The 23,093-nt window shown below is 44.4% G+C and overlaps 2 protein-coding genes across 3 annotated transcripts; both read right to left on the bottom strand.

Moving 5' to 3' along the window:
* Window positions 1–1,408: 1,408 nt before the first annotated feature.
* On the bottom strand, window positions 1,409–19,689 carry LOC135432779 (uncharacterized). Of its 2 annotated transcripts, none has more exons than XM_064688606.1 (7): window positions 18,421–19,689; window positions 6,377–6,647; window positions 5,211–6,308; window positions 4,963–5,150; window positions 2,733–4,893; window positions 2,393–2,662; window positions 1,409–2,325 (listed from the first exon to the last, which is right to left on the bottom strand). In XM_064688606.1, the coding sequence occupies exons 1-7, from the start codon at window positions 18,672–18,674 to the stop codon at window positions 2,119–2,121; spliced, it is 4,449 nt and encodes a 1,482-aa protein (XP_064544676.1). In that variant the 5' UTR covers window positions 18,675–19,689; the 3' UTR covers window positions 1,409–2,118. The 2 variants fall into 2 exon arrangements, with proteins under 2 accessions (XP_064544676.1, XP_064544677.1); XM_064688607.1 differs by lacking the exon at window positions 18,421–19,689 and adding an exon at window positions 8,946–8,986.
* A 113-nt stretch (window positions 19,690–19,802) lies between these two features.
* Window positions 19,803–23,055, bottom strand: LOC135432784 (coiled-coil domain-containing protein 6). Its single transcript, XM_064688612.1, has 5 exons — window positions 22,736–23,055; window positions 21,973–22,090; window positions 21,812–21,902; window positions 20,910–21,752; window positions 19,803–20,847 (listed from the first exon to the last, which is right to left on the bottom strand). Exons 2-5 carry the CDS (start codon window positions 22,086–22,088, stop codon window positions 20,317–20,319), a joined length of 1,581 nt encoding a protein of 526 aa, XP_064544682.1. The 5' UTR covers window positions 22,089–22,090; window positions 22,736–23,055; the 3' UTR covers window positions 19,803–20,316.
* Between the last annotated feature and the right edge of the window lie 38 nt (window positions 23,056–23,093).

Consider the following 23,093-nt stretch of genomic DNA (forward strand, 5'->3'; position numbering starts at 1 on the left):
GAAATTTGGTCAAATCTTGGAATGCGGATTTTTGAACGCCAATCGATAGTCGGTATCTGTACGAAATCGGACGTAATTTGCCCGAGATATTTGAGTTTTAAAATTTTTCGAATACTTTAAATGCCAATATCTCGGCCAAATGAAGTCCGATTCTGGAAAGATTTGCATTTCCATACTCGTGGAACTCCGTAGAATAAATTAGAATCCAAATTTTGCAATTCCAGAACAAATCGAATTTTAGCTGAAAACGTGATGTAACCCCTTGCCATTTTGATGAAATTTGGTCAAATCTTGGAATGCGGATTTTTGAACGCCAATCGATAGTCGGTATCTGTACGAGTCCAACAAGCCATATCACTCCGAAATCGGACGTAATTTGCCCGAGATATTTGAGTTTTAAAATTTTTCGAATACTTTAAATGCCAATATCTCGGCCAAATGAAGTCCGATTCTGGAAAGATTTGCATTTCCATACTCGTGGAACTCCGTAGAATAAATTAGAATCCAAATTTTGCAATTCCAGAACAAATCGAATTTTAGCTAAAAACGTGATGTAACCCCTTGCCATTTTGATGAAATTTGGTCAAATCTTGGAATGCGGATTTTTGAACGCCAATCGATAGTCGGGATCTGTACGAGTCCAACAAGCCATATCACTCCGAAATCGGACGTAATTTGCCCGAGATATTTGAGTTTTAAAATTTTTCGAATACTTTAAATGCCAATATCTCGGCCAAATGAAGTCCAATTCTGGAAAGATTTGCATTTTCGGACTCGTGGAGCTCCGTAGAATAAATTAGAATCCAAATTTTGCAATTTCAGAACAAATCGAATTTTAGCTAAAAACGTGATGTAACCCCTTGCCATTTTGATGAAATTTGGTCAAATCTTGGAATGCGGATTTTTGAACGCCAATCGATAGTCGGGATCTGTACGAGTCCAACAAGCCATATCACTCCGAAATCGGACGTAATTTGCCCGAGATATTTGAGTTTTAAAATTTTTCGAAAACTTCAAATGCCAATATCTCGGCCAAATGAAGTCCAATTCTGGAAAGATTTGCATTTTCGGACTCGTGGAGCTCCGTAGAATAAATTAGAATCCAAATTTTGCAATTTCAGAACAAATCGAATTTTAGCTAAAAACGTGATGTAACCCCTTGCCATTTTGATGAAATTTGGTCAAATCTTGGAATGCGGATTTTTGAACGCCAATCGATAGACGGGATCTGTACGAGTCCAACAAGCCATATCACTCCGAAATCGGACGTAATTTGCCTAAGATATTCGAATTTTTAAAATTTTTCAAAAATTTTAAAAATAGCCATATCTCGGGCTGTTGATGGTCCGATCTTGGAGAGATTCGCCTTTTCGACTCTTTTTACCATTTAAAGGAAGTACACGCAATATTTGATTTTTGCTTTTACAGTTTGTATTTGTTTCAAAAGTTTTTATGCGAGCTAATGCATTGCTTGGGTATACATGTGTTTATGTACGTGTAGTTAATCGTCGAATGCTAACCGATGGTCCCCTACTTTATTCAATATAAACTTATGTATACGCAGTGTAAGGTGAATAATATAATTAAATCAATTAATAGATTATTGCTGTCATAAATTATTAAATCTAATGCAAACACTACGAGTAGCTCGAGCACATGATACCATGATATCGATCGATAGCAGCCCCGAGTGCTACTAAATCGTGCACACAATCATGCTAACTAAATCTAAATCAAATAATTTACAATACTTCTTCATGTGACTGCGATGAGTGGGTTCCCTAAATTATATCGTTGTATGCTATGGTATGGTATATAATTATAAATGTTAATATTAATGCCATAATGGATGACAGGTGCGACTTCTATAGAGTATGAGTGTTTGTTTGTTTGTTTGTTATGTTAAGCTGCCGTATGCCCTAACTAACGTAACCTGCTTTTACTACACGCTATTATTCATATAAATATATATATATATATCACAAAGTCAGTGAAATGAAAATTCGCTGGAGTATTTCGCTTGTTTCGCTTTGGATGATGCGTGAGAGGATGAAGCTTGATGAACTGGCTCTTAATTATGTTTTGGCAATGATTGTTGGTCCGGCCCAGACGCGTTTGTCATCTGAAGCTGATGCCGCACTTGCGACTAATCTTGGGCGTATGGATGTACGCAATGGAGAGCAGCAGCGGCACATCATTCTCGGAGAGCTGCAGCGGTGTCGTAATGTCGCCCAGACGGCAGGGATCCGTTTCGAGAAGAAATGCAGCCAAGGTTTCCGATTGCATGTAGATCTCCTGCAGCTTGGACTCCAGAAAGGACAGGCACTGCAAATGCATATACAAATTGTGATTAGCTAAATCCATTTAGTTGTCTACATTGAGAAGGACTTACGTCGTAGGCGGGTATGCCGCCGGCGTGCATGGCCTGGACAGTCTCGAGCATGCTGGAAACCAGCTGGGACATGCCCACCGGCGAGCTCTGGCCGCCGGCATAGGGGAACTGCTGTGACTGCGATGAGATTAGACGCACATCCCACTTATCCATGTCCGCCACAATGGCAATGTTCTCCGCCGGCTGTGAGATGAGCGAGGCGGAACGTGCGGCCAGCGCCAGGTCCTCGCGTAGATTCATTTCCCACTTAAACGGCGGTGCACACGTGCCCTGCAAGATCATACAAAGAAATATTTGTTAGTCATGCATTTAATTTGATTTAATTGTGAGTGTTCCTCACCTGGAGCACCATGTCGGAGACGTAGTGATCGCTGACGCTCAGCATCAGCGATGGAATGAAGCCGGCGCGCAGCTTGTCGCCGGGCGGCTCATCCTCTTGCGGCAGCTCCTTGATGCCCGGCACGGGCAGCTTCAGCATCTGCTGCGACTCATTGACAGCCGCACACTTGGCGGCCACCGATGAGACGGAGCTGCGCTGCGAGTTCACACGTTTCGCCTGGACCCGTCGCGTATAGCTGGGCGTGGACGCCGGCTCCGGCATCGACTTCAGCGTATCGATGGAGGCAGCCGAGTTGACCGGCTGCAAGGCGCTGGAGCTGTTGCTGCTCTCGTTGTAGCAGTGCACCTCGTCCGTTTCAAACTCCAGCTCGGTCGCGTTGGAGGGCGTCTGGTACGTGGCGCCGCCACTGAGCGCGCCTCCGCTGTTGCACACGATGCAACGTTCGCTGCCCACAGCCGCTGGCGAAATTGTGGAGCTGCTGCTGGCCGCCAGTTGTTGTTGTTGTTGCTGCTGCTGCAGGGTGACGCTGCTGTCGCTGGACTTGAGGGACTCGCTGGCCTCCAGCTTGCTGACCTTGTCCATCAGCAGATCGTAGTTGGACATGACCAGATTCTTGCTCTTCATGTAGTTCGTCGCAATCTGCGGATATTGCTGAAAGTTGAACTTCATGCCCGAGTGCTTCTTGTTGGCCATGCTGGCGTCATGGGTGCGCTGATGCAGGGCGCACAGCATTGAGGGCTTTGCCTCATCGGTGAGATCCTCGTTGCTCTTCTTGAGATTTATCAGCGGCTCATTGTCGCCCAGGACGAAGACAACGCCATTGCCATTGTCCGCTGAGGTCTGGCGGCAGATGCCGTGCTCCCGTTCGATGAGCTTCTGGCAGAGATCAAAGTGGATTTGTTCCTCGAGACTGACATTCTCCTTGATGGGCTCAATGCCCCACGTCATGCGATCGCTCTTGCCCATGCTGTTCTGTGTGATCAGATCCGACAGTGACAAATGCGAGACACGGCGATCCGCTCCCAGATGTTCCAGTGACTCGTTGCCGGCGGACGGCGGCTCGTTCTCCACGGAGTAACTGCTACTGCGGCGCTCCAGCTTGCGATTTATGATCTTGACGCCCTGCTGCAGCTTCGCGAGATCACTGAGACTGAAGCCCTCCTTGACGCCCGTCGTGGGCACTATGTTCCAGAAGAAGTTCTTCTTGCAGGGCAACGCTGGATTCGGATCCGTTTCCGCTGCAGTTGCTGCTGCAGCTGTTCGGCTCTCATCGAACTCCAGGGCTTCGATGGCGCCGTCGTCAATGCTGCCGCCGGTGCCGACGGAGCCGGCATTCGAGTCCTCCTCCATGCACATCTCCACGTTCTCCGGCGTCGTCACAGTCAAACGTATGCGCCCATCCTTGCCGGTGCGAAAGTACTTTTGGGCCTGCCGCGCTAGCAGCGCCTTCTTCTCGATGCCCGTGTCCATGAGGTAGTTGCCAATGCGCAGCTCCTGCTGCACAAAGTGCGAGTCGCGAAATGCCAGCACCGTCGGAATCTCGTTTTTCTTCAGTGTGCCAATCAGCTTGGCATCCTCCTCCTGTTGCTGTTGCTGCTGCTGCAGCTCCAGCTCTAGCTCTAGCTCCTCATCCCCGCTTCCCAGTTCATCCTCTTGCTGCAGATCATCGTCATCCACAATGGCATTCAGGTTCTGCTTGCAGGTGGTGGTGCGACTGAGGCCAACGCCAGCTGCCGCAGCACGTCGCCGCATGGCGGGCGGACTCTTGTGCCGCTCCTGGCCGCTTTGGCTGATCACCAGCTCGTTGATGAGCTGCTTGTTGAAGTCCTCCCGCTTGGCGGCGCGTCGCACCTCGCTGCAGCGTATGAAGTAGGTGAGCACATTGAGCAGCTTGTCCACCCACATCTTCTCCGAGCCGTAGATGATGGTGCGCGCCAGCTTGGGCGGCATGCCGATGGCGCCATACAAATCACCCAGCTGTGCCCACAGCGCATTGTACGGATGCTTCTGGGAGACCTGCAGCAGCTTGGCGCGCCGCTCAATGGCCGCCGACGAGGCCGATGCAGTGCAGCGACGCGAGCTGGAGCTATTGAAGGCCGACACGGTGGCCACCCAGCCCAGATGATACGTGAGTATGCCCGTCAGCATGGTGCTGATGAAGCTGCAAGGCATAAACAAAAGATAAGACTTAGGATTAGGCTGAAGAAGTGAGACCGTTCACTCGGCTTACAAGTTGGAGTCCTTGGTGTCGGCAAAGGAGAGCAGATCGCAGAGCTCCTTCATGAAGCGCTCGGCCACGGTCTTGGAGTACTTGCTGCCACTCGTGGTGATGCTCAGCCAGACGGGCGTCTTAATGCGCGGCGCCGTAAACAGATCGCTGAACCAACGCTGCGCATCCTGCCAGGCCTGGAACATGATCTGCACAAGAAAAAGTATTATAGTAGGTAGATATATTTGAGATCTGCCAGGGCGACGCACCTGCAAGAAGTTCTTGTGATTGATGTAGGCGTGCTCAGTGCTGGCCCGCAGACGACTCAGCATGGACTCGAGCAGCGCAATGTGCTCGCTGCAGAACAGTTCCATTTCCTCCTCGAAGGACTCGCTCATGGTGATGCACACGGCCAGTCCGAGCTTCGGGCGACGTCTCAGATTCGCCTGGCGGCGTCCCATCTCCGGATTGCTGCGCGACTCGTTCGCACAGTAGCTGGCGCGCCTGTACTGAGGTGGAGCCATGCCGCCTCCCTCGCTGCCGCCGGCGGCGGCGGCGACGCCAGCGCCAGCGGAAGCGGAATTGTTGCCATTGGGCGGAGCACTGTTGCCGGCGTAGTTGTCGCTGAAGAAGCCAATAAAATCGTTCTTGGAATGCTCGTACTCGAAGGAGGTGCGCAGATTGCGCGAGATTCGGCGCTGCAGGCAGCCATCGCTGGCGAACTCGTCCAGGTGCGGCGAGCTGGCATAGAAGGCCCAATCGTCCAGGCTGAGCTTGCGCATCGCCTCCGACTGGTCGGAGAGGACGCTGCCGAAGCTGCTGCGCGTGGAATACTGATACGACCACTGATCCCCGCTGGAATAGGCGCCGCCAGTGCCACTCCCACTCCCGCTCCCGCTGCCACTCCCGCTGGCGCTGGCCGAGTAACCGGAATCGGTGGCATTGCTGTACGTGGAGGAGAAGCGCGGCCCACTGTCCGCAATGGACAGCGACTGCTGATCCGGCGCCGTGGGCACATCCAGCGGCGGCGTCAGACTCATGTGCCGGCCGACGCTGACGCTGAACGGCATGGAGAAGGAGTTCATGGACAGGCCATCCATGGAGCCGTGCTCGCTGCAAATGGAGCTGCGCGGCGTCAAACTGTTCATCGAGAGCGTGGAATAGGGCGAGTGGCTGCCAGCGCCGCCGGCTCCCGTCCCCGTGCCAGCTGCGTTGCCCGTGGGCGTCAGGTACACCTGGGAGCAGAGTATGCGTGCCGGCTGCGGCAGCCAGTGCACCTTGAGCGCGGTGCCGCAGAAGGACATGGCCAGCGAGCCGAAGACCATCTCGCCAATGGGCGTAATATCCGCGCCCGTCGGACGATTGTGCTGCGCAACAGAATAATGGTTCGAGATTAATAGGGGATTGGGTTTCGGATTGGGAGGCAGCTGCTCACCTTGTAGCCATATTCGGGGCACACTTCGATCAGGTTGCTGCCGTTATTGTTGGAATGTGCCTTGGCCTGAATCTTGCCATTCTGCAGCGACGTGTACTTGTCATTCTTGAGGAACTTGCCGCCCGAGCTGCTGCTGCTGCTGCTGCCGTTGTTGGGTTCCTTCAGCGTCACCTTCTGCAGGGCATGCGAGTCGAAGAGCAGACGCCTGCCGTGACTGTCGTCCTCCCTATAGAGCAGGACGCGCACCTGGCTCGCATCGAAGGGGAATTGGCTGCAATCGGAAAGAGAGAGAGAGAGAAAGAGAGACAATTAGGAAGAGAAACAAAGAGATGATGACGTGTTTGGGCTGACGCATCAAATGCTTCCCGCATTGTCTCGAGCATCCACGTATGGAATGACAATTCAAGCCAAGCCACGTAAGGATTGTGACTGGGTGATTGCATCTCGTTGAGGTCATTTGTTGAAGTAAAAATAAATATTTGTTTAAAACAGGGCTGCAAGCGCAAAAAGTAAAGGCTGCAAGTAGTTTATGCTTTAGATTTGAATTAGCTACAAACATTTTTTAATTGAAAGCTAAAAAATTTGTAAAATCGAGTCTTAGCGGTTGATTTACGTGCAATCAGTTTGATTTTGAGTTGAAAGTTTTGAGCATATTAACAAATAAATCAGAATCCCGGGTTCGAAGCGAATAGCTTTTAAAATTACACGCAGCTTTGTTTCTAAATTTTTAAGTATTTGAACTAGTTTAGATCTTAAATTAAACAATTTATTTTCCCCATTTAAATATGTACATATTAGCAAAGCTTAAACAAAATTGCACATAATATAATAATATAAAAAATTCAAAACTTTATTCTGGAATAATATAAAACAATATGAAATTATATTCCAAATTTTAATTATTTTATCCTACTTTGTGAATAGGATAAAAATGCACACAGGATAAAAAATATGAAAATTTTGAATATATATTTTCATATTTTTATATTATTCCAGAATAAAACTTGAATTTTTTTGAAAATATGTAAAAAATATTCCAAGTTTTCATTTTTTATTATTCTGTGAAGATTTTGTAAATAGGATAAAAATTCACACAATCTTCACAGGATAAAATAAAGAAAATTTGAAATAATTTTGTCATATTTTTATAAAATTCCAATTTTACTTTTTAGTATAAGAATTATAGGTAAACACACTTGCTGGCTGGGCTTAACTTTTCAATAGTTTACTATTTTATATTTATCCATATTTACGAATAGGGATCAGAAAAAGTGAATACAAAGATTAACTGCCAATAAGTTCTTGATGTTGATGTTTAGATGAGCTCAATGCTATCATGTGATTTCATAGCTGTTGATCACAATGTGATCCGTGACTCAGATGCGCCCCCATCAATAGACAAATGCTCAGCTGCCAAACAAAAGCACGGACAATCCGCTCAATTACAATGTCTCTGTCTCTATCTCTGTCTCTGTCTCTATATCGGACCCTGTCTCTATCTCAGTCTCTATCTTAGTTCCTGTCTCAGTCCCTGTCCCTGTCCCCATCTCTATCTCAGTCTTTACTTCAGTCTCTATCTCAGTCTCTAGCTCAGTCTCTCTCTCTCTCAGTCTCTCTCTCAGTCTCCCTCTCAGTCTCCCTCTCAGTCTCTATCTCAGTCTTCACCTCAATCCCTGTCTCTCTCTCAGTCTCTGTAGTCGAGCGACTGCAATTTGTGTATAATGCGCACATCTTTGCGCTATTCATTGTCGAGTGGGTCATTTGGGTAACTTGTGTCCGCCTTATAAATAGAATAGAATCATTCGGCACGTGACGATTACTCATGACAAACCACCGAATGCACCCCAACCCGAATACCCCGCCGCTGACCGCAAATTGGATATGGCTTTGAATGATTTTCGCTTTTACTTTATTTGATTTCGATGATGGCCAACAAAAGTTTTTACGATGCTACCGAATAGCAAAACCCGATAAGATCGATCGAAGAGAATTATTATCGTTTATTGGATTGAACTTTGGGCACTTTGTGGATTATTTTGGATTGGGCTGGAAGTGTGTTAAGATTCCGGAATACCGTTATTTCGTCGTTTCCACCTATTTCGTCACATCCACTTGAATGTGAACGTCGCAGATTTGAGCTAATTTATTTTTAGTGGGTTTATAAATGGCTCGTCTAACAATAAGTAGCGCTAAATTGAAAATACGCCAACTGCCTAAATTAGCGCTATAATTAACGAATTTTTGCTGTGCATGCTTTATGACTGTAGCACTGGGCGGTATGGCGGTGCGAGGGGGTCGGAGGGGGGGGAGGGGGTTGCTCTGGTGGAGGCGGGCAACGTGTTTTATTGCTTCATTTTGTTTTATGCCAACGCGATAAGACGGGGGAAATTTCTGTGTACACATACATAGATTAGTTAGTGGGCCCGACTGGATCACGAGTCTGGCCCCACAAACGCACACACACACACACACACACACGCACACACATTGGTCGGCCCGTTTGTACTCAAAAAGACCCAAAAGTCCGGCAATATGATAATTGAGGCCGGAATTCAGGCCGGAGGCTTACCTATGCTTAAACGGCGCCGTATGCATGCGGATCTATGCTCAATAAACAGACGCTGCAAATCGATAAATATCGAGATTGATTATCAACACTGTAAACGAGAACTGGATACCGTTACGTTACGAATACCGTTGCATTTGCAAAATAAAAAGAAAAAAAAAAACAAACGTAAGATCGCGCTCGCAATGGAAAACAATCTTTATGGCCGCGATGCTAGACGCCAAATGAAGTTCAAGGCGTTACGAATCGTAACAGAATCGGAATGGGAATCGGAATCGGAATCGCATCGCATCGGATCGGATCGTCCCGTCCAAGTGTCGACTAAATAAACGACGATAAACAAACGAGTAGCGAAACCGCCCCCCTCCCCCCCCCTACACCACTCCCTTCCACCGGGGCAAACGCGACGTATGAATATGAGTACGAACAAGTACTCGCATGATCGATATATATATACACACACTTATATCTTATAAACATACATGCAGATATACAGTCAATTTATATATATGTATATATAGAGATATATTTATGCAGATAGGCGACGACTGCGACTACGCGGGCCAACCGCTGCCTCATGGGGCACACGGGGCACACGGCACGCGGCACGGGGCACGGGGGCATCAATTGAGGAGCGAGCGCGAGCTCACATGATTCCCGTCCAGCTGCGACGCACCGACAGAGCATCACATGTGCCCCCACTTGTTATTATTATTGTCTTGTCCGGCGTGATGTGTTAATATCTTGTGAGTGTTGAATATAATACGGCAAAGACATTCAGACAGTCAGACATTCGTGATGGATTAGCTAAAAAGAGAGCGAGAGGGATCGACTGGCGCCCAAAGATCGCAATTAATCAGTGCAAGATTGTCAATTACTGTTAGACCTTGCTCCCCCCAATAGACTTCCGGTCTACGTGCTTTGAGCGATGGACCTGCCACTGACCTGTCAACTGTCACCTGGCGTCGATCAGCAAAAAAAAATAAAATAAAAAATAAATGTGCACAAATAATTATCGTAGGATCGCTAAATTTTTGACTTATCACCAGGGTCTACGTACTTTCATTCAGTTGGGTTTTTTTTTGCTTCAAGTTCAATTGGTTTTTATTTATTTATAACAAAGGGTGGATTATACTTTGATAGCCTATGCGATCCAATTGATTATATATATATATATATACATATTCTTTATCAGTCTAAGGCCGTAGCAATCATATACAGAGAGTTCTTAGATATCAGTTAGTACTTTATTTATTTATAAATTTAGATGATATCTCTGTGCTCCACAGGTACTCATGGAAAAAATCAATAGCTAAAAACCTTCTCATGAAAACTGAAGATATTCTATTTTAAGATTTATAAGGAAATTATACTAAGAAACCTTCAGGCTCGTTATAAATTTCCCATGAGAATCGCACACACATACTATTTATTGCCAGCCTAGGCTAATTATTATCAGGAACGTTCCAGTTGTGTCAGCAGATTATAAATCGTAAGCCAATTGTGAAATTTAAAGTTTAAATGAAAGGCAATAAGAAAAAAAAAAATCAAAAGTTGTTTGCTTTTAGTGCGACCTTTTTCTTTTGCTTATAGATTATAGATAGCCGGGAACTTACGGCTATGCGATTATGAAAATCAATTTTCTAGAGTATCTATCAGGGTTGTCTAGCGTTCGATGCACTCTTCCACGGAATGTGATTAGCCTTGCACCACCGGGTAATCGAACCCAGGTCCAAGGCTGTTACTCATGATATTTACAAGTGTTTTTTTTTGTTGACTTAAGCTTTGTGCAAGGGTATCTTTGGTTTCGGTGCAGATGCAGCCACAACTGATATCTCGCTCTCGCTCTCGCACCCGCTCTTGTGCTCATGCTGTGATCTTGCCTTCTGCTTCTTGGCATACGCTGGGATCACATGCTTTTTTCAGCTACGCAAGCGAAACAAAAGAGAGCAACAAAAAAAATGAAAAACAAGGCAACAATACTAAGCAAATACATGCAAAGAAAAACATTAACTCATATATGCATATATATATATATATGTGTGTATATATGTTTTCATGTTTGGAGAGCTACTCTGGGCCAGTGGCCACTCGAGCAGATTGCGTCGCTCTGCCCCGTCGCCGTCGACGTCTTTGGGCCAAGGCAATGGGGCAGGGGCAGCTGAACAATAATTTTGATTGATATGCTGCTGGTTATCAGCGAACGCTTGAATTATGTATTAGCCCTTTGGATTTAGTTTGACATACATACATATACATATACATACATAACTGTATATGTCGCTATATATAGGCGCAATTGGTGGCCATAATCAAATCAAGCGGCAACATCTGTTAATCATATTACACAGCATGGACTCTCCTCGTGTATGTATGTGTGTGTGTGTGCGTGTGCGTGTGTGTGTGTATGTGTATGTGAAAGAGAGCGTGCAAATAAAAACAGATTTCCAAAGCGACTACAACAAAGCAAAAGCAGCAGAAATAACAACAACAGCAACAAAAACAACCAGTTGCTCCATACAACAAGTCACATGACCAAACCAACCAACGATGGCGACGATGGCGTCGCTGCCAACGCCAACGAGCGACAATGAAAATGACAACAAGCTGCTGCTGTCGGCAGCGACGCCAGCGTCGGCAGCGACGTCAACGTCCACAGCGCACAATTTCGTTTGGTATATTTTGTTATATTTTCTACCCTATACCCATTAAATATGGGCAACGATATGTTGCAATTGTGCAAATTTATGTTACAGGCAAAAGGAGACACCTTCAACTCCATAAAATGGTTGCAGTACCCGATCAAGTCCTCAATAAACTCAACCTACGCAACTGTTAAATGGGTTCTGTTCCGTGATGAGGAACTACTAGAGATGGATAGGAAAACGCTAGAGATGTGCAATTCGAAATAGTGTCCATGCTCGTCTATACACAAAACGGATTTATTCCCTTTTTTACGATATTTCCCGCCCAGTGCATAATATCGATGAATATCTATATAATTATAATTCGAAGATCATTAAGCTTAACACTCATTTACGTATGTATTGAAGAGAGTTCGAAAGTTTGTCACAGTTTACAGGGTATCCACTCAATTAGCATTCTCGACTTCTAACTATGCCTTTTTCTTTTTGTTTGCAAGCTACGGCAAATTGACTATCATTATCATGAGATGCAGCCCATTTTGAGCATGTATATTTATATATATACCTATTGTATGCACACACACACACACACATTTAAATACATATATGTATGCATTTGTATGCATATACAAATTAAGATAACGCTGACCTTCACCCCCGCAAGCACAGCCCATTCAAGTGCGCAAATAATCGAATGTCAAGTTCAAAGCAAATCGGCAAAAGGCTTTGTTGCCCCTTTTGTTGTTGCTGTTGTTGTTGTTGTTTTCGGTAATTGCCAACGTTGTCATGTCCCAATGCAGAGTGGGCCAGGTAATAGCCACAATAACATGAGAAATGTATCTGGCAAACAAATGTGCAAATGACGATGGCGACAACGACGACGACGACGATGACTGATTGCCAAGTGACACTTGAAACAGAGCAAATATAAATAAAAATCAACACAAACAATGAATGGCACACACACACACACACACGCGCGCGCACTTACAGACACGCGCCCCCAATCGATTAATGAATAAAACTAAAATTGAACCACTAAAAAGACAACAGAGCAGAAGAGTGAGAAACGCAAACCAGAAGCGCCAAACCAGAAACCAGTTAAGCAAACGAGCAGGTGGCACAGCTGGCGGGGCGACGTCCGAGGGGAGTTGCCACCTAACCTGTGATCATGTGACGTTGGATTTGTGTACAGAATGAGTCAACATGGAGATGACGAAACTAAGCAAAGTTTCTGAATAATGATTTATGTACTTGTTGAAACGTGCTGAAAAGCGGAGAAAGTCTATTGATCATGTCTATGGGTAAAAATCTCAAGTATGGTAACTCTTCAAGAGTTTTAAAAGCAGCGAAAGTCTGTCGATCATGTCTAAATGCACTTATCCTAAGTCTGGCAACTCTTGAAAAGTCTTAGAAAGTCTATTGATCATGCCTAGATGTAAATATCTCAAGTCTGTCAGCCCTTCAAGAGTTTTAGAACCTCCGAAACTCTATTGATCACGTCAAAATGCCTATGCAAAGAGTCTTAAGTCTGGCAACTCTTTTAGTGTCTTAGAAAATTGATCGACCATGTCAAAATGTTAACGTCTCAAGTCGAGCACCCTTCAAGAGTTTTAGAATCGGCGATCATGTCTAAAACCACATCTCTAAAGTCTGGCAACTCTTCAAGGGTCTGAGAAAGTCGATTGATCATGTCTGGATGTAAATATTTAAACTCTAGCAGCTCTTAAAGAGCTTACGAAGCAGCGAAATGTGATTATCTTAAGTCTGGCAACTCTTTAAGTGTTTTAGAAATAGCGTAAGTTTATTGATCATGTGTAAATGCTCAAATCTAAAGTCTGGCAACTCTTTCAGAGTCGTAGATAGTCGATTGATCATGCCTAGATGGAAGCATCTCATGTCTGGCAACTCTTCAAGAGTGTTTGAAGCAGTGAAGGTCGATTGATCATTTCGAAGTCTATTAATCATGCCTAGATGTAAATGTCATATCATATCTGGCAAGATGTAAATGTCATATCATATCTCTTTAGGTGTCTTAAAAGCATCGATTGTCAAAAATATTCAAATCCAAATGCAAATATCTCAACTATACTTTTCTATAATTTCCCAAACAGTTTCCCAACATAATCAGGTTTATGTTAACATACAAATAACAGAAGCAAGCCACTGAGCAATCACATTTCCTGTTCCGAGTGAAAATAACCTTTTGTTAACAGTTGCTTAGCATGCATATGTTATTGTAGCTGAAAAGCAATTTGTAAATGACTGAAAAAGGGGTCAAACATTTTCTGATTTTTCTTGAGCAATAACACATGTTGACATTGATATATTAACTAAACTCAAGATAAGAAATATATGTTTTTCGTATCGAAACACAAAGAAATAAAAACAATATCAGCTTTCCAGATGGCGACTTTCTGGCTAGAAACAACTCCGAATACCGAGTAATTAATCTGAGCAAATACTTTTAAGCCGAATTCGTTATTATAAATAAATGTATTTCTTCTTGAATTGTGCAATTGCAATATTAATAATTCCTTGAAGTTGGCGCTAGTCATAGATTTCAAGTACCGAATTCCTCAATAGTCGAAATGTAAACATATCGCATTGATTGTCGGAATTGATTTATATGTCAGAGATATGCGTGTCTAAACAGAAGTCCAACTTGACGTGGCCGGTGCTTAGCACTTTTATTTACAGCTGACAGCAGCACTTTCTACATTTGGGCATTATGTCTAATTTGACGTTGCTTGTTGAAAAGCAAAAGCAATTTTGTTAACTGATAATTAGCAGCAGCAGCAACTACAACAACGACGACGACGACGACAGAAGACAACGCAGCTATCAGTCCCCTACAACAACAACAATAACAACAACAGCAACAACTGCGACGACTCACTCATATGACTTGGCAGACCACGAGACTTCACACATGAAGCCACAGTGGCAAAGGCGACAGCGTTGGCATTTAAATGTGATTATACTCTGTAAAATGCAGCAGGCACAAATGGGGCATATTAAATGATCAGCACTTTTGAGCCAGAGTTGAATTTGGCAGCTGTAAGTTGGCCTGAACCAGTCCAAGATTTATATACTCTATTATACTACTCTTTGAATCATGTCAGAGGTTTCAGGAACTTTTAAAAAGCTTTCAAGCTGCTTCAAAGCACATATTCTTATGAGTACATACATTCACTTAATCATATAAGAGAGAGAGGGAAAGAGGGTAAGCTTTAAACCGCTTCAAGGACATAATCTGATTATAGTTATAAATAATTTAATCCCATTGCAGCTTTTTAAAGAGCTTTAAACCGCTTTTTGAACCGCTGCAGTGCAGCTTTATTCAGAGACTGCCTGCTTGGGGTATAATTAGAGTCAACCAAGGATCTATGGCCCATTTATAGGTTTATATTTACTGATGGCGGGACCGAGACTTGTAAATACACACACACACACACACACTCGCTTAAGTCGCATATATACCCACTGATAATAGAGGCAGGGTGACTGTTTGCACTAAGACACGAGGCTGCTGCGAAGCAAATGTGTTGGCTCAAGGTGCACAAAAATAACAAAATAAAAAACAAGTTAAAAAAGAAAAAAGCCAAAACAAAATTCCCTAACAAATACACACAGTATGCGAATATGATATGTGGCCGAAGGGTCCGGCAGTGACCAGACAGTTGGGCGCCCAGCGGCAAATTAGATGATCTCGTAATGGGCCATGTAAATCACGATAGTTATACCACATAAGCAGGGGGATTACGTGTGTATTAATATGGCAGAAGTGAAGCGCTAATGATTGATGTGTTGCCCTATGTGAATGTGTGTGTGTGTGTCCGAGTGTGTGTGTGTGTTTGTTAAAGCAATTCGCGCACACTTATCAAGTTTAATGAATTTCCAATTTACAATCAATTTTGGCACTCGGCTAGCCACAAAAGAGACTCGAAACCAAATTATTTATAACATTTGTAGATTGATTTATTTATGTGTGAAGGAGACGACGACGGCGACATCGCATTGGCCGATTTTGATTAGCAATCAAATAAATCGACTATTTCACACGATCCCCCCCAATACCATATGCAGACACAATATGAATATGAATACGATTGTTGGCATAAAATTTCCACAATCGAGTGCTAATTGGGGCATAGACATCGTCTTATATAGAGATATGTATGGCCACGTGCTCAGCTGATTTATTCGTGTGAAAGCTGGCGACTCACTGTGTAAACATTGAAAATCCCACCAAAAATAAATAATAAATATATATAAATTTATCGAAAATTATTAACCACGTGCTAATAACTAAGCACACACCAAATACATATACATATATATATATATATATATAAATGTGTGTCTGTCAAATGATTTGGCTATGTGGGTTAGGGGTTTTGACGCTTTTGAAATACATGATGCGCCGCTGTTTTTGGTTTTACCAATTTATTTATTTATCTTCTTTTTTTTTGTTGCCCGCACGCAAACTCCTAAATTTCGCATATTGAATGCGGGTCTGTGTAGTCATGTGACCAGCTGGCTAGCCAGTCAGCAAATGTCTAAATATGGACACGACTTGGCCATGATTCAGTGTGAGGGGAGCGGCCGGATGGCAGACATTCGCCAGCTAAGTAAATACACAGTTTAAGCCAGTTTTATAATAATTATTATTATAATAATGACGATCGCACACTTACTATAGAGATAAAAAGAGTGATAAAAAAGGAGCATTTTCTAAAGAATTTAGTCGCAAGCCAAATGGAAATGAACGATAACAAAAACACACACACACACACGACACAGACACGCGCCCAACTTGATGGAAATTTACCCAAGCGTGACGCCCATATAAACAATTTAATAAATTAGCGTTAACTGTCAGCAAAAGCAAACACAATTTTATTTGGTTTACAGCGCCCAACACCTGACCTATCACAATGTTAATATGCTACACTCCACCCACCAGCAGGGAGAAGCAGCAGCAGCAGCAGCAGCAGCAGCAGCAGCAGAAATTCTCAATGAGTTTTAACTGCCAACACTTCGAAGTTTACATTTTAGCAAAGTGCAAAAACCTCGCATTTAATTAGCAGTGAAAAGTTTATCACGTGATGGCGAACAAAGGAGAGCAGCAACAGCTGAGACCGAGAGAGTGCGACTGTAATGGCCATAAATACACACATATACCAATACATATGTACATAAATATATATCTACACACGCATGTGTGTGTGTATCTGCCCTGTTGCCACGAATTGGCCAATACACACTTGAAAGTGCCAAAATGCTGATGATATATGCTATATATTTCGAGCCTTATCGGGCATTTAGACCATCAAACCACCCCGTCCCAGCCCCCTCACACATACATATGCATTCATGCTGATCGCGCTAATCGATTTAACAGAAATCGCTGCGCAAACGATTCGCGCACGTTGTGAACTGAATGGGAAATGCAAATTGTAAGTGAACAATTGAAATAGCTGTTGTTATTATTATTATGATTGTTGTTGTTGTTGCTGTTGATCGAACGAGTCATACTCACACTATCGCACAATCAATAAGCAAACAAACAAACATGCATACAAACAAACAAAGAGAGACCGCAATCAGAACCGTTGACGGCGGGTGCAAGCGTCAAAAATCAACATTGTTAACGCGCACAGTTCAGCATATAATATATAAGTAAATAAACACTAATAAATAATAATTAAATGAATTAACAGCAAAACAACAGAGCACTGCATGTGACGCAGCGGAGCGAAGACTAGATACCCTTACTTAGCATACTGCATATTATGTAGTCTAAGAATAAACTTATACTCGACAAATCTGTCCAATTTTAAATATCCTTCGCTTTAAGGGTATTTATACACACACTCAGCCATGCACATACCTCACCCAACTGCGGCGAAGCCAACAACAAAATGTGTATGACATAATAATCACGAGAGCAGGCAGCGACTGTGAACGCCGATTAGCAAGTCATGTGATTCGTTTTTATTTACATTTGCGCCTGACGTCCGCCGTTGCCGCAGCCGTCTCGCTGCCACCAATGCCAACACAATCATATACACACAAACACATGCAGACGCCTACGTTACCCCAACGACGTCGTTGATCGAAAGAGAGCGCGAGAGTGGCAGACTGAGAGCTCGTTTCTACAAACGAAGCGAAACTAGCCGAACACCACACCAATAAAAGCGTGAGGCGAAATTAGTGGGGCGATTGGAGAGCAGCAGCGCAGCCGCGGGCTAGTAATAGTGTTGTTGGCTGGGGGCGCACCTTTGATTTGCACTTTGACTTCCAACAGCACTACAACAGATATCAGACCACATACACACACACACAGACACATAGATACGAACCCACAGAGATGGGGCCCCGCAGCATTGCATTTTGGCGTACGTGACAAATATCGAAGCATTTGCCAAAATGTTTGTTGGGTTATTGTCCCCATTTACGTTCGCCAATTTGCGTACGAGGCACAAAGAGGAAGAGATAAAGAGAGTCGCGAACTGGCAGTCACAAAGGCTAGGCAAAACCAATGAAAATGCTATCGTTCCAATACTTTTTGTATTTTTTTTGCCCACAAGCTGATTGCATGTGCAGCTGCCTAACGGCCACAGGGGTTGTGCGCCTTTGTTTTCGCCGTCCTTTAACGGACGACTTAATGCCAGGTGCTGGGCATTACCGACAGTCGTTAGAGATGTGTGCGTGATGAGTTAGCCTAACACGACACGTGCCGATCAGCAGCACTTAAACGTCTCCATATATGTGTGTATGTACATGTGTGTGTATTTACATACAAACACATTCATACAAACACTTACCTTAGATAATTTCTGGACGTTTGCGTAGCTTTTGCGGACGACGAACTATTGTTGCCGGCAGAGGCGTGAGTACGTGATGCCGCCTCCGCTACTGTTGTTTGGCCATAATTTAGCGTTGCTTGCGCTGTTGTTGTTGGGGTTGTTTGGGGCGCAGAGAACTGCGGTGCCGCTGCCGATGGCGTCGCTTGCGTGGGTGCTGCTGCTGCGGTTGGCGCTGGTACCGACGGAAAGAACAGTTTGTTCAACAAGGCCATAATAATATACAACTGGCGCAATCGCAATCATTTATTAAACACATCTGGCCAGCCAACACAAATTATTGCAATTCACTTGAAACAATTGCTCTGCCTCTTGCTTTTCCGTTTGCCTTTAGTTTTGCAGCTCTTTTTCTTTTCGTTGTCGCTGTTGTTGTTGTTTCTGTGCATGTGTCTCGCGGGTGGAGAGCTGTGGCGGCGGCAGTTGCAACTGCCGTTATTTATCTAACACGCGCGCTGCCCGAGACGCACAAATACAAGCAAATAAAAAAGCTAAACAAACGCTTGACGCACACTCAAGATTTTACACAATTGAACTTTCGCTTTGCACTTTTCTTTTTATTTACATTTACTTGTATGCACACACACATGCAACTTCAACACACATTCGCACACATATGCACGTATGCTGCTTGCTCTTTTTGGCAAATGATCTCTTCCTGTCTTAGCCAAAATACACACGCGCGTTGTTCTTTGGATTGAATATTGCTATTTTTGTGTTTATTTTCGCGAATGTCGTCCGGCGCGGAGTGGTCAGAAGCGGAGGGCTCTGCCAATTTCACAAGCAAGCATACACAAATTCTGTATTTATTTTCTCCACTTTTAATCAAAATAATTAACGATTTTGCGCGCCCACACACACACACGTCCGCCACAAATCAGATGTGTATTTGCTGTTTGATGCATGTACATATATCCCAAATATTGTTGAAACGCACAAGTAATATATACGTATGCGCATTCAGTTGTCGTTTTATTTTTCAAACAAATTATTATTTTTTCATTCGACGCGCGACGTACATGCTACTCCGACGGCAAAACAACAACAAATGTTATTCTTCTTGAATGTTAATACGTTAACAGGAACCACCGCGTCTACTTGTCATACTTATGCTTCAAAGCTGTTATTGCTCAAATGAACTGGGGCTGCTCAAATGATCTTTTAAGTAACTGTTAAGTCTAACATTCTATGTTAATGGTATTATCGAAAACTTATCGATATCATCCTATCATATTGGCTGTTATTTTCAAACTTCTGTCAAATTTGGAGAATAAAATTTGATTTTTAGAAATTATTTAAATGTATATGCAAGTGATTCAAGGAAGTGACAAATTTAGTTAGGCCACTTTTATAATTTGATAAATTTTAATTGTTGAACTTTATTTGTTGACTTACATAAACATACTCAAAAAATTTTAGACCCACATACATGCGAGGAAAAAGTGGGAAATTGGTTTTACATATGCTGTTGCTTTCTTCTTTTTTTCATTTGTAGTTAAACTGATCAAAAGTAAAAAAAAAAAACATTTCCTTCTTAGACATTAATGCTAAGTATTTGTAATTCCTGCCACCACCGATGTGTAGGAATACCGTAGATAATTGAAAGTGTTTACGTTTGTCGCAATAACTATAAGAGATTTTGATATCAAATAGAAATAAATGATGCGACTTTGAGCCGCTCCATAGAGAGAAGCTTACATTATGGTTTTAGTGTTTTATACTTTTGTTAAACTGGTTGCTTGCTTGCGTGCCTGTATGTGTAAGTATGCGTGTGTAAGTGTACGTGTGTGTGGTGTGTGTGGTGTGTGTTGTGTGTGAGTGTGGAGCGAGGGAGAGAAAATATGTTGGCCACGGAGCCGACTATTCCTTGCAAGTGGAAGTATCCATGGGGCTGGCCGGCTGTATAAACGCCGTGGCCGCACCACTTGGTTGATTAGTGGGCGTAAAAGCCGAAAGGGATGAGTTGCTGCTGCTGTTGACCAAATTACCGCTGGACGAATTGTTCATCATCAAGTTGGACGACGAGGACGAGGCGCTGCTGGGTGTGCCCGTTAACTGGTTATTCAACGATAATATGCCGCCGGCAACGAAAGTGCCCGCACCGCCGCCGGCATTATGTGCCGATCCCTGCGTTAATCCACCACCTAAGCTCAGTCGTTCGCTGCTAAGATTCGATAGAAAGCCACCCATACCACCGCCAACACCACCACCACCACCAACGCCAGTACCAGCACCAGCGCCAGCGCCAGTTGCGTTGCCGCCATAGATGCCAGCGGATCCGGTGGCCATCAATGGATTTGCGGTGGTTAACACATTCGGTGCGGAAGTGTTAAGGCCCAGCATGGGCGTAGGCAGTGCTGGCTTGATGAAGCGCTCGCTGGCGCGACGATTCTAAAAAGTTTAAATATTTCGTTAATTTGCTTGTCCGGATTTCACAATGTAATTGTGCTTACCACAAGTTGCCCGCAGGCATAGCAACGGTTCTGTCCGGCCGTTCCGGGACTAAGAGGACGACTGCTTGAGGGACTGTGCGAAACGGGACTGCTAATGGTGCGCTGTCGTTGAGCATTTACAGCTGCAGCAGCGGTCGGCCCGCCAGCCATAAGATTCTCATTGTAAAAGCGCTCCTCGTCCATTTCTAGCGACGACTCCGATTCGGAGAGATGGCGGCATAGAGCCTCACGTCGTTCCACCTCCTGTTTGAGTTTGCGCTGCAGCCTGGCGTTCTCCTCCCTGATGGACTTCTCCTCCTTTTGGGCGGTAGCGAGATTGGCGCGCAGACGCAGCACCTCGGAGCGCAACGTCTGGATGTGTGCGCTCAGATTAGTGGCGGTGTCGCCATTGGCATTATTGGTGATATCACGTGGCGTTGTCGGATCAGAGACCGGCTGATCAAGTTTTATTTGCAGTGAGCGCTTCTCCGTCTCCAACTTGTCCATGCGCTTCCACAGTTTGTTGACCAGCGCCTCCTGTTCCTGTTCGAGTGTGTTCTCCAGCTCAACCATTTCGCGACGCAGCTGCTCGAGATTGGTCTGCTTGTTATCTGTTTCTGCTTGCAGTTTCTCGATTTTGCGCATCAGCTTGTTCACCAAGCACTCCTGCTCCTGCTCCAACGTCTGCTCCAGTTTGCACTTCTCCTGGCGCAGCTGGTCCAGCTTGCGCGACAAGTCGTTCGTGAGGCACTCTTCTTCGCGCTCGTAGTGATGCGCCAGCGTCTCCTTTTCCTTTTTAAGTGCTTGGATTTTCTTCAACAACGTGTTGGAAATGTACTCTTCCTCCTGTTCCGCCTTGGCTTGCTGTCAATGGAAATCATTTGGTTACAGATGGCGCACACGTGTCTATATTCAGTACTCACGATTATAACAGATGCCTGTTTCAAAAAGCGATTCTCCTCCTGCACCACCTTGCATTTTGTCTTGGACGTGTCCAGCTCAGCTTTTAGAACTCTGCGAAAAATAGCATTAAAATAAGTTTCAGAAGTTTCTGGAACAATGCAGCCCCTTTGGGCTCACTCACTTATTTTGCTGTGTCAGCGACTCGATGCGCTTCTGTAGCTGCTCCCGGGATACTGGACTCGGTGGCAGCATTGTGCCACCATCCAGGGAGCTTTCCGACTCACAAGGACTCTCCATAGCTGCAGGGAAAGAGAAAACAGTCGCAATGCGACGCTGGCAATTAAAACGAATTTCTCGAATTTGCTTTCGCTTGAAATTCAATAAAGAAAAATAAAAGGGAAAACAGCGCAAAACAACAAAAGAATAATGTATGCGCTTCTGGGACTCTGATCGCAGTTGTTATTTTATTTCTTGCATATTTCGTTGTTGTTGTTGTCGTTATTCTTATTGTTGTCGCGCAGCGCAGCAAACAAAGAACAGCGTCCGTGCCATAGAAAATTGTTTAACCTTCACTTGTGTGCAGTTCACTTGATTTTTGCCTCTGCTGTCTGATTTTTTTTTATTTTATTTTCATTTTCACTTTTTTTTTGGGCTTTTTTATGCAATTTCAGAAATCGATAGCAGCACAAGGTCAGCCAGAGTGGCATTGAATAGAACAGACATCTCGCGCTGAAGGCGGCTCCAGGGAATCTGAACGGCCAGTGCCACCCACCCCAGAAGCAGGCGGGCGCCCCTACGTACGCCCCTCTGCACAACGCCAGACCCCTTCAACAGCTGCCGACAAAAACGTTGCCGTTTCGGGCGTTGCTCGTCATTTTAATTGAAAAGTTTGCATTTACAGTTGGCAAACATTTTGCATTGCTTTACACTTAATTAACATTTACCTGAACCCTGCCGTCGCTTCTTCTGTTTGGCTCCCTAAAAGAAAATTTTTTTACTACGCGCCGCCTTTGCTGCTGGTGCTGCTTCTTGCCAGTGCCAGGGCGAGTATTGAGCTTTTATATTTTTTGACAGCGCTCTGTCAGTGTTACTAGGCGTTTGGCGTACAAAGGACGTGTATGCGTGTGCCAGTAAGTCGGGCCTATTTAATAGGTTTTCACTTTGCTAAAACGCAAAAGCATTTTGCAAGTTTAACTAAAAATGAATAATGCGAAAAAACTGCTTCGCAGCACAGTGTGACCGTTTGGGCCGCAAAACTAAAATGCACCGACAGTGTGACCGAAATTCTTTTTAAAACTAAAA

The sequence above is a fragment of the Drosophila montana genome, unplaced genomic scaffold (genome assembly GCF_035044405.1).
Source record: "Drosophila montana isolate Dmon_TW-CO22-7 unplaced genomic scaffold, ASM3504440v1 contig_3213_1, whole genome shotgun sequence".
Classification (NCBI taxonomy): domain Eukaryota; kingdom Metazoa; phylum Arthropoda; class Insecta; order Diptera; family Drosophilidae; genus Drosophila; species Drosophila montana.